The 12,461-nt window shown below is 38.6% G+C and overlaps 1 protein-coding gene across 1 annotated transcript in view; it reads left to right on the top strand.

The window, feature by feature from the left end:
- The window catches only part of LOC120227260 (MICOS complex subunit MIC27-like), a gene marked incomplete at its 5' end in the record, with an annotated part of 63,959 nt that extends 54,021 nt beyond the window's left edge, over positions 1–9,938 (top strand). Inside the window, 2 exons of the mRNA XM_039225403.1 lie at positions 163–283; positions 9,790–9,938. Of these exons, the coding sequence (XP_039081334.1) occupies positions 163–283; positions 9,790–9,878 (210 nt within the window). The remainder of the gene's footprint in view (positions 1–162; positions 284–9,789) is intronic.
- Between the last annotated feature and the right edge of the window lie 2,523 nt (positions 9,939–12,461).

The raw sequence follows: 12,461 nt of genomic DNA, 5'->3' as shown, positions 1-12,461 counted from the left end.
TGGGAAATTGGCTTATAATGGGATTCCTGGACAAAGTTCAAGGATTGAATGAAAGGAGATAAAGAAACATAGTATCATGGTCTGCTGTACATTTTTAGGATGTTTTATTGTTTTAGCAATGTGAGTTACTTATGAAGGAAACAATTTTTTTTTGGTAAACAGATAGAAGAAAACTCTGCTGAAATAGAAATACCTGCAAAAACAGCTCAGAACCTGAAACACTCAGTGCCTTTGCCAACTGAACTCATCTTTGAAACAAAGACAGAATCAGAATCTACCTCAGGTTTGTGGGAAGTAATTCAATTTTGTTTTCCTTCATTTCTTAAATATTTTATAGTATTGTTAATAGTAGTTTGAACTTATTTATGTGCTTTCTTCATAAATAATTTTTCATTCTCATATCTGTAGTCTATATCTTTTTAGATTATGAGATACATGGGCAATTGAGACTTTTTCTAATTGCCACATAGTTCATAATACCAATCTTTGCATATGGAAGTATAGGGTAGCACTGGCAGGTTGGATAAGTGAAGTATTTAAATCACTTTATAAATGTGAGCTTTGTGATTAAGTGGAGGAAAATGTGCCTCCTAATTACATATACACCTATAGTAGAAGATTCTATTTTATAGACTGAGTCAAATCTACATAGAAGAAATATTAGCTTTCCATTTCTTATGCTATTTATCTTTATCATTCTTAGTTTCCACCATCACTTTTATTTAGTTTAGATATCAGGAGAACATGAAATAGTTCATATTTCAGCATGAAATAGTGAAACAACACCAATTATAATACCAAGAACTTTTTAATATTAGATACTGGCAATTAATACTTTGTAGGATCAAATAGTGACAATTATACTTTCTAGGCAAACACTACCATGGTTTTATTTTAATCATTGAAAAGGTAACAGAGTGTTTAATACCATTTCAGGAGTTTATTCACATAAACTCACTAGTCACGGGGTTGCTCAGGATTGTCTATCTGTACAATGCTCATTGTTTTATTGCAGAGGAAGCAGGACCAACTCAGAGATAAAGATGTAGGAAGGAGTCATAATATGTGCCCTTTATTGGGCACATACTGTGGTATAAAGAGCTATAAATATATTTTTCAGTCCTCACCCAAAAAGGAAAACAAGACAAAAAACTCTTGTGTGCATGTAATTATAATCATTGCATGATGAACAGACTCAGACTTAGGAAGCTTAAGTAACTTCTCAAAATCATATAGCTTATGAGTAATATAGTTGTATTTATAGTCTAGATCTTCCTAGCACCAAAGTCCAAGCTCTTTCTATTATATATAGATTATCTAATTTAAAACCAAGTTTAGTCTCTAATTTCAGCTATCTCCTCTATGTTAATCTTTATAAAAGCTGCCACTGAATAACAAGCCTGATAAGAGTTTTATTATTTTATTATGTTACCTCTCATTTGCAATCTGATGGCTTACAGTATTTAATTTTTATTATTTAATTTCAATTTCAGTATAGTTAACGTACACTGTATTGTCAGGTATATACTATATTGATTCAACACTTCTATACACCTTGTGCTCATCACAAGTGTATTCCTTAATCCCCATAAGCTATTCATGCATCCCCCCACCAAGCTCCCCTTTGGTAACCATCAGTTTGTTCTCAGTAGCTAAGAGTCTGTTTCTTGGCTTCTCTTTCTTTCTCTCTTCTTTTTTCTCTTGCTTATTTGTTTTGTTTTTAATTTCTAAATATGATTGATATGTTTGTTTTGTTTCTTAACTTCTACATATGAATGAAATCATATGGTATTTGTCTTTCTGATTGACTTAGTTTGCTTAGCATTATACTCTTTAGCTCCATCCATGTTGTTGCAAATTTCAAGACTTCATCCTTTCTCATGGCTGAATATCTCCCATTAAACGCATGCATACACCACGTCTTTCTCTATTCATTAATCAATGGACACATGGGCTGCTTCCATATCTTGGCTATTGTAAATAATGCTGCTATAAACCTAGGAAGAGATACATGTATCCCTTTGAATTAGTGTTTTTTTTATTCTTTGAATAAATAGCCACTAGCACAGTTGCTGAATCATAGGGTGATTCTATTTTTAACCTCTTGAGGAAGCTTCATACTATTTTCCAGAGTTGTGGACCCATTTTGCATTCCCAGCAAGAGTATAAGAGGGTTCCCTTTTCTCCAAATCCTTGCCAACACCTATTGTTTCTTGTGTTGTTGAATTTAACCATTCTGACAGGTATGAGGTAATATCTTATTGTAGTTTTGATTTACATTTCCCTAATAATCAGTGAAATTTACCATCTATTCATGTGTCTGTTGGCCATCTCTATGTCTTCTTTGGAAAATGTTCTATTCATGTCTTCTGCCTAGTTTTAATTGGATTATTAGATTTTGGGGTGTTGCATTTTGTAAATTCTTTTAAATATTTTGGATACTAACCCTTTTTCAGGTACATTATTTGCAAATATCTTCTCCCATTCCATATGTGGCCTTTTGGTTTTATTGATTGTCTCCTTTGCTTTGCAGAAGCTTTTATTTTTTTATAGTCTCAATAGTTTATTTTTTATTTTGTTTCCCTTGCCTCAGGAGACATATCTAGAAAGAAGTTGCTACAGGAAATGTTAAAGAACTTATTGCCTGTGTTCTCCCACAGGATTTTGATGGTTTCAAGTCTCACAAATAGGCCTTTTAATCCATTTTGAATTTATTTTTGTGTATGATGTAAGAAAGTGGTCCAGTTTCCTTCTTTTGTATGTGGCTGCCCACTTTTCCCATCATCATTTGTTGAAGATACATTATTTTCCCACTGGATATTCTTTACTGCTTTGTCGAAGTTTAATTGACCATATAGTGGTGGGTTCACTTTTGTGTTTTCTATTCTGTTCATTTTTATCAATGGTCTATTTTTGTGCCAGCACCATATTGTTTTCATCACTACACCATTGTAATGTAACTTAAAGTCAGGAATCGTGACGCCTCCAACTTTGCTTTTCCTTTTCAAGGTGGCATTGACACTTTGGGGTCTTTTATGGTTCCATACAAATTTTAGGACTGTTCTAGCTCTGTGAAAAATGCTGGCGGTATTTTCATAGGGCTAGCATTAAATGTGTAGATTACTTTATGTAGATATTTTTAATAGTTTATTGTCAAGTTGGTTTCCATATAATACCCAGTGCTCATCCCAAAAAGTGCCTGCCTCCATGCCCATCGCCCACCTTCCCCTTCCCACACCCCCCTCAGCCCTCAGTTTGTTCTCAGCATTCAAGAGTCTCTCATGGTTTGCCTCCCTCCCTTTCCCCAACTATTTTCCCCCTTCTTCTCCCCCATGGTCCTCAGTTAAATTCCTCCTAATCCTTTTATACGTGCAAACATATGGTACCTGTCCTTCTCTGCCTGACTTATTTCGCTCAGCATAACACCCTCTAGTTCCATGCATGTTACTACACATGGCCAGATTTCATTTTTTCTCATTGCCATACAGTATTCCATTGTATAGAGAAACCACATCTTCTTGATCCATTTATCGCTTGATGGACACTTAGGTTCTTTCCATGTTTTGGCTATTGTTGAGAGTGCTGCTATGAACATTGGGGTACATGTGCCCCTATGCATCAGCACTCCTGTATCCCTTGGGTCAATTCCTAGAAGTGGTACTGCTGGGTCACAGGGGAGTTCTAGTGTTAATTTTTTGAGGAACCTCCATACTGTTTTCCAGAGGGGATGCACCAGCTTACATTCCCACTAGCATGTAGGAGGCTGACGGTTTCTTCACACCATCGCCAGTATCTAGAGCCTCCTGATTTGTTTATTTTAGACTCTGACCTGTGTGGGGTGGTATCTCAGTGTGGTTTTGATTTGTATTTCTCTGATGAGGAGGGACACTGAGCATCGTTTCATGTGTTTGTTGGCCATCTGGATGTCCTCTTTGGAGAAGTGTCTTTTCATGTCTTCTACCCAATTCTTCACTAGATTGTTTGTTTTTCAGGTATGGAGTTTGGTGTGTTCCTTATAGATTTTGGATACTAGCCCTTTATCTGATATGTCATTTGAAACTATCTTCACTCATTCCATCGGTTGCCTATTAGCTTTATGGATTGTTTCCTTTGCCATGCAGAAGATTTCTATCTTGATGAGGTCCCAAGAGTTCATTTTTGGTGTTGATTCCCTTACTTTTGGGGATGTGTCAAGTAAGAAATTGCTGCGGTGGAGGTCAAGGAGGTTGTTTCCTGCTCTTCTATGCGGTTTTGATGGTTTCCTGTCTCACATTCAGGTCTTTTATCCGTTTTGAGTTTATTTTTGTGTATGGTGTGAGGAAATGATCTCGTTTCATTCTTCTGCATGTTTCTGCCCAGTTCTCCCAGGACCATCTGTTAAAGAGGCTGTCATTTTTCCATTGGGTACTCTTCCCCACTTTGTCACAGATGAGTTAACCATACATTTGTGGGTCCAATTCTGAGTTCTGTATTCTATTCCCTTGCTCTTTGTGTCTGTTTACGTGTCAATACCATACTGTCTTGATGATGACAGCTTTGTAGTAGAGGCTAAAGTCCGGGATGTTGATGCCTCCAGTCTAGGATTTCTTTTTCAATATTACTTTGGTTATTCTGGGTCATTTGTGGTTCCATACAAATGTTAGGATAGTTTGAATTGTGTAGATTGCTTTGGATAGTAATGACATTTTAACTATGTTTATTTTTCTGACCCATGAGCATGGAACGTTTTTCCATTTCTTTGTGTCTTCTTCAATTTCCTTCATAAGTGTTCTATAGTTTTCATCATACAGATCTCTTATATCCTTGGTTAGGTTTATTCCTAGTATGTTTTTTTGTGCACTTGTGAATGGGATCAGTTTCTTGATTTCTCTTTCTCTTGCTTCATTGTTGTGTAAAAATGCAACTGATTTCTGTACTTTGATTTTGTACCCTGCCACTTTGCTGAATTCATGGATCAGTTCTAGTAGGCTTAAGGTGGAGTCTGTCGGGTTTTCTATGTAGAGTATCATATCGTCTGTGAAAAGTGAAAGTTTGACTTCTTTGCCAATTCTGATGCCTTTGATTTCCTTTTGTTGTCTGATGGCTGATGCTAGGACTTCCAGCACTATGTTAAACAACAGTGGTGAGAGTGGACATCCCTGTCGTGTTCCTGATCTCAGGGGGAAAGCTCTCAGTTTTTCCCCGTTGAGGATGATATTAGCTGAAGGCTTCTCATAGATGGCTTTTATGATGTTTTAGTAAGGTCCTTCTATCCCGACTTTCTCGAGGGTCTTTATTAAGAAGGGATGCTGTATTTTGTCAAATGCTTTTACTGCATCTATTGACAGGATTATATGGTTTTTATCTTTTCTTTTGTTGATGTGATGTATCACATTGATTGATATTTGAATATTGAACCAGCCCTGTAACCCAAGAATGAATCGCACTTGATCTTGGTGTATAATTCTTTTTATGTGCTTTTGGATTCGATTTTCAAGTATCTTGCTGAGGATTTTTGCATCTGTATCCATGAAGGATATTGGCCTGTAGTTCTCTTTTTTTGCTGGATCTCTGTCTGGCTTGGGAATCAGAGTGATGGTGGCTTCATAAAATGAGTCTGCAAGTTTTCCTTCGATTTCTATTTTTTGGAATAGTTTGAGAAGAATTGGTATTAATTCTGTTTTAAATGTCTGGTAGAATTCCCCAGGGATGCCATGAGGTCCAGGGCTCTTATTTGTTGGGAGGTTTTTGATCACTGATTTGATTTCTTCACTAGTTATGGGTCCGTTCAGATTTTCCATCTCTTCCCGTGTGAGTGTTGGTAGTGAGTGTGTGTTTAGGAATTTGTCCATTTCTTCTAAGTTGTCCAATTTGTTGGCATATAATTTTTCATACTATTCCATGATAATTGCTTGTATTTCTGTGGGGTTGGTTGTTATCAGTCCGTTTTCATTCATGATTTTGTCTATTTGGGTGCTCTCTCTTTTCTTTTTGAGAAGCCTGGCTAGAGGTTTGTCAATTTTGTTTATTTCTTCAAAAAACCAACTCTTGGTTTCATGGATCTGTTCATTTGTTTCTTTGGTCTCTATGTTGTTTATTTCTGCTCTGATATTTACTATCTCTCTTCTTCTGCTTGGATTGGGGTGCTCTTGTTGCTCTGCCTCTAGTTCCTTTAGGCGAGCTGTTAGATTTTGCAATTGCGCTTTTTCTAATTTCTTGAAATAGGCCTGGAGCGCAATGTACTTTCCTCTTAGGACTGCCTTTGCCACATCCCATAGAGTCTGGATTGATGTATTTTAATTTGTTTCCATATATGTTTTCATTTCTTCTCTAATTTCCCGATTGGGCCATTCATTCTTTAGTAACATATTCTTTAACCTCTATGTTTTTGGAGGTTTTCCAGACTTCTTCCTGTGATTGATTTCAAGCTTCAAAACATTATGATCTGAGAGTGTGCATGGAATGATCCAATTCTTTTATATTTATTGAGGGCTGCTTTATGTCCCAGTATGTGATCTATCTTGGAGAATGTGCCATGCGCACTTGAGAAGAAAGTGAATTCCATGGCCTCAGTATGTACAGTTCTAAATACATCTGTCAGATCCCTCTGGTCCATTATGTCATTCAAGTCCATTGTTTCTTTAGTGATTTTCTGTCTGGTAGATCTATCTATTGCTGTAAGTGGAGTATGAAAGTCCCCTGCTATTAGCACATTCTTATCTATAAGATTGTTTCTGTTTGTGGTTAATAGTTTTAAATATTTAGGTGCTTCCATATTCGGTGTGTAGACATTTATAATTTTTAGTTCTTCCTGATGGCTAGACCCAGTAATTATTATATATAGCCTTTCTTCATCCCTTGTTATTGTCTTTAATTTAAAGTCCAGTTTGTCTGTTATAAGTATAGCTACTCCAGCTTTCTTTTGATTTCCCGTAGCATGATAGATATTTCTCCATCCCTTTACTTTCAGTCTGAAGGTATCTTCCAGTCTAAAATGCGTTTCTTGTAGACAGCAAATAGATGGATTTTGTTTTTTCATCCATTCTGTTACCCTATGTCTTTTGATTGGAGCATTCAGCCCATTTACATTCAGTGTTATTATTGAAATATGTGGGTTTAGAATCATTGCGTCCTGTGGGATTCATGCTTGTGGTGGTGTTTCTGGTATCTTTGTTTCTTGCAACCTTTCCTTCAGAGCATCCCCCTCAGGATTTCTTGTAGGGCTGGCTTAGTGGTGACAAACTTTCAATTTTTGTTTATTTGGAAATACTTTTTATCACTTCTTCTGTTTTGAATGACAGGCTTGCTGGATAGAGGATTCTTGGCTGCATATTTTTTCTGTTCATTACATTGAAGTTTTCCTGCCATTACTTTCTGGCCTGCCAAGTTTCAACAGATACGTCTGTCACTACTCTGATAGGTTTTCCTTTGTATGTTAGGGCCCTTTTCTCCCTAGCTGCTTTCAAAATTCCCTCTTTGTCCTTATACTTTGCCAGTTTCACTATTATATGCCGTGCAGAAGATCGATTCAAATAATGTCTGAGGGGAGTTCTCTGTGCCTCTTGTATTTCAACATTTACTTCCTTCCCCAGGTCGGGGAAGTTTTCTGCTATCATTTGTTCCAGGACTCCTTCAGCACCTTTCCCTCTCTTCCCCTTCCAGAATTCCTATGATACGGATGTTGTTCCGTCTGATTGTATCGCTGAGCTCTCACACTCTTCTTTCATGTTCCTGGATCAGTTTATCTCTCTTTTCCTCAGTTTCTTCTTTTTCTATAATACTGTCTTCTAAATCACTTCTCCTTTCTGCCTCTTCAATCCGTGCATTGTACACCTCCAGTTTATTATGTATCTCATTTATCACATTTTTAAATTCACCATAACTACTTTTAAGCTCCATATTGTTTATTGCCATAGTGTCTCTGATGTCCTCCATGCATTTTTCAAACCCGGTGATTAATTTTACGATTATTGTCTAAATTCTTGTTCAGTTATGTTGCTTATATCTGTTTTGAGCAGTTCTCTAGCTGTCATTTCTTCCTGGAGTTTCTTTGCAGGAGAGTTCTTCCGTTTCGTCGTTTTGGTTAGCTTTCTATCTCTTCTTAGTTTTAAAAGCTTGTTGTATACTAGGCCACTGTAAGTTCTGCTGTATTAGAGAGGGCTCTTTTGACTGTTTAGGGCCTGTCTGTTCAGGAAGTGTTCTTTGGATGGTGTCTCTTGGTTTCTCTTGTTGAGTGTTTGTTCTTTCCCTACCGGTAGTGGTATTTGAGACTCTCCACCATGTGTAGTTTGGCTTGTTTCTGATGCAGCCCTGGACAAAGAAAACAGACAACCACAGAGGGAACACAGGTACACAAACAGACAGACAAAACCAATAAACACGCAAACCCAGCTCAGGTAAAAACAGCTAAAACAAGAACAAAATGCTTTCTCGAGGGGATGGGTGTGGTTTGGTGTAGGCAGGTCTTGTCTCCACTGTGTCAACTAGCAGCTCTCTGAGGCCCCCCCACCTTGGTGATTGTGGGGAGAAGAATAGCGTTGCTTCAGTCCCTTTTCAACCAAGTGTTGCAAGTCACATCTTCAGGTCCGATCTCCCTGTGCTAAGGATGCAGCCTAGGTGGGCTGAGTTCTATGCCCCACCCTCTGCCTGGTTTCTATGTCCCAGACCGTGGGCTTTGTTATACCGCCCTAAACAGTCCCACTGATCGCTGCTTCCCTGTTGCAGGGGTTGAGTGGGGAGTTGGGGAAGTGTGCAGCCTCAGATCCACTGGGGTCAAGCAGGGATACAACCCAAGTGCGTTTCGGGAACATAGCAACCTCAGGTCCTTAGAGTCCGAGTTGCCTCAGCGTGCCGCCATCCCTTCAGCGGGTCGCTGCCGCTCACAGGGCGCCGGCACTGCTTCACCAGGTCACCGTCTCTGCCACCTCAGCAGGCCTCTGTTGTGTGCGCCTCCGCTGCTTTACCGGGCCCTGGAACTCCGCCACAGGCGTTGCTGGTGCTGCACTGGACCGCAGCTGCTTTAGTGTGCCACTGTCGCCTGCGCAGCTGCTGCTTCATCTGGCGCCTGGACCGCCTCCGCAGATGTTGCTGCTGGTTCACTGGGCCGCTGCTTGCATGGATGGTGCCTGACTCGTGCGTGCGCAGCAGTTTAGTTTTTCCTCGCGTTTCTCGGACCAGGGCACCTAGTTTAAAGTCAGCACCCCAGCCATAGCTAAAAAACACTGTATTTCCAAGCTGAGGGGTTTTTTTCCTCTTCTCCAGGGACAGTTTTATGAGCGATCTCAGCTTTTCTTTCCTTTCCCATGGACTCAAGGCAGCTCGCCACCATTCGCTGGTTAATCACTCACTGCAGTTGCAAGCAAGCCATGTTCCCTCCCCTCCCTCCATATCTCTCGATCCCGTCCTGCTTTTATCTTCCCCCGTTCGCACTCACGCTCTTATGAGGTTGACTTCCCAGTGTACTCTGTCTCTTTCTCTTCCCAAACTCCTGTGACTCAGTTTCCTACGACTTCAGGCTTTCTCTGTTTGAGCAGTGGGTGCAGGTGAAATGTATGGAGCTCCCTACTTCTCTGCCATCTTGCCTCCTCTCTTTTGTTTTGTTTTGTTTTATTTATTTGTTTGTTTTTGCATAGCACTTACTATCATCTGATATATCTTTTACTTAATTAATTTTCTCTCTTGCCCAACTTAAATGTTAGGTCCCTGTTGACAGAGATTTTTATCTATTTTATTCACTGTTCTATTCCAAGTACCAACAGTAAATTTGTGAAATGAATGACTAATTTTTTTTTCATTTTAATGCTTTATCAGGTGCTGCACAGTTTATGCCTGACCCCAAGTTCATGGATCATGGGCAGTCCCATCCAGAGGATGTAGATATGTACAGCACTAGAAGCTGAAATAGTCTGGATAGAGAACTACTGGATGTGTGAAGTTGAAAATAATGATGAAAAAATCATGTTAAGTGTAACTGTGATACATAGAATATAACCTAAACCAAGTTTTCCCCTTACATCTTCTAATGTAATGTACAATTTGACTAATCTCATAAGTAATTAAAGCACAAACTGTGACTTTAATTCAAACAATATTAAATGATTGACAAAGAGGCAGAAGTAGAAATATTGGGATATATTTAATGATATTTAGTGGTGTTTATAAAAAATACCCAAAACTAGAGTAAATATATAAACACTGATGAGATTAAGATCTGAACAAATATGTATGTGGGCATAAAAATATTTATACAGATACTCATATACACATTGCTTTACCTTTTTTAAATTAATGTCAGCTATATTAGAATGTTGTGTGGAAGGATGTGTTCCCCACTTTTTCATTTCCCAGAGCTGGAATAAAATATTCATATTTTATGACATTTGGGCTTGGCTTTGTCTCTTTATTTTATTAATGTTAACTCCTCTTAAATGTACAAAAACATCTCTAACTACTTAAGAAGACCATATTCTACAAGGGACCCCAGTGCTGCTTAGCAATCCTACTGGTTCAATAGGTGGTTTCCTATTCTCTTCTTTAGGAGAGGTACTATAGACCTTTAATTCTCAAGCCCCCTATACCTGCCAAAAATGACTGTCTCCTATTACATACAGGGAAAATATTAACTATTAGACATGACCATTTTCAGCTTCTTCTCGAGTACCTTCAAGACTTACCTCTTCTCAGCCATGTATCCCCCTCATCTAAGGTTAATGTTTATTTGTGTTCCTGATCTCATTCTTTCCCATAGTTTCCATGTTTTGGTTTCTCTTTTCATTCGTTTCTTTTCCTCAGTCTAAATACCTTCAGATCATCTTTGTCCAAAAACAGTAAAATTATGATGTATTTATTTTGGGAAAGAGAGAGCACACAGGCGGGGCAGAGAGAAAGGGAGAACCGGAGAGAGAATTCCACGCAGGTTTCAAACTGTCAACGCGGAACTTGGTGTAAGACTGGAACTCAAAAAATGTGAGATCATGACCTGAGCTGAAATCAAGAATCAGATGCCCAACAACTGAGCCATCCAAGTGCTCCAACAGAAACCTTTCTTTGACCCTGCCTCTTCTTCTCAAGCTGTCTTTCCTTTCTCTTTCCTATGATTGTCATACTTCATAAAAAAAACTTGTGTCACTTTCTTACTTCACTGGCCTCTATACCTATTGGAAATTTCTGGAATTATTGACCCTTGAACACTTCCTCCTTGAAACTCCTCCTTTTTCTGTTATTCCTGCTTATCGTGTCATTCTTCATCCTTCTCTTGCTCTGAATCCCATAAACGCTGTGACTCTTCAGGTTGCATTCCGAGTCATCTTTTGTCATTTTATATGTTCTCTCATTTTCACTCAACATACTTCACTGCCTTTAGCCACCATTTATATTTCCATCTCCCATATTTCTCTAGAGCCATAGATTTTTTCTAGTTATTTATTATTATATCTACCTTATATCCCATATATATCCACCAATGTGAATGTGCCTAAAACTAAATTGTCTCTGCATCTCTCTTATTTCTGTTTTTCAAATCTGCTCTACCTTCTCTGCTCTTCTTTAATCTTTGCTCCCATTCAAGTTTTCATCACCACCTTCCTGGATTGTTACAATAGCCCTCCATCTGCCCTTCATCAGTCTTGCTTTCTGTCACTTCAGAATGTGTTCTGTTTGTAGGTAGCAGTAAACCAATTAACAGTAGCTTAAATAAGAGTCTATTTAAAGTATGGAATTAAACAGTACAGGGTTAGTTCCGTAGCTTATTAGTGCCATCTAGGACCAAAACATTTTCTATTTCCACTCTGCTCTTTATATGTCGATTTGTCACCTTATAGTCACAAAATGGCTATTGTTTCTCTGGGGAGCACCTACACATTTAAAATCGGAAGAAAAATTAGTACGACATATACTAGATGATTCTGACTCTCTGTTATCAGAAAAGTAAATGCTTTCTTAGAACTCCTCTCAGAATTCTTGTCTATATCTTGACCACAACTTGTCATGTAGCCATACTTAGTTGAAGGGGTGCCTGGGTGGCTCAGTCAGTTAAACATCTGACTTCGGCTCAGGTCATGATCCCACGGTTGGTGGGTTCGAGCCCCATGTTGGGCTCTGTGCTGACAGCTAGCTCAGAGCCTGGAGCCTGTTTCAGATTCTGTGTCTCCCTCTCTCTCTGACCCTCCTCTACTCATGCTGTCTCTCTCAGAAATAAATAAAAAGCATTAAAAAAATTTTTAAAAAGATAAAGTGGCAAATCATACTTTTTTCTATGGTGAGGAAGGCAAGGAGTAAGGGATATGGAATGGGTGTTGAGTTTCAGCTAACATCTAGTGTCTGCTACCTTATTCTTCTAACTCCTCTGTCATAATATTATGACATAGTTGTCTTCCTAATAACCATTAGGATTAGTTGTCTCTCTGAAATCTTCAGGAACTCATCATTGCCTATACATTCAAATCAAGACCCCTAAGCATGACATACAAGGCCCTTCATTTATG

This window comes from Hyaena hyaena, unplaced genomic scaffold, assembly GCF_003009895.1.
Source record: "Hyaena hyaena isolate Hyena2069 unplaced genomic scaffold, ASM300989v1 scaffold_2123, whole genome shotgun sequence".
NCBI lineage: Eukaryota > Metazoa > Chordata > Mammalia > Carnivora > Hyaenidae > Hyaena > Hyaena hyaena.
The sequence above is the reverse complement of the archived record's forward strand: the minus strand, read 5'-3'. Positions and strand labels throughout refer to the sequence as shown.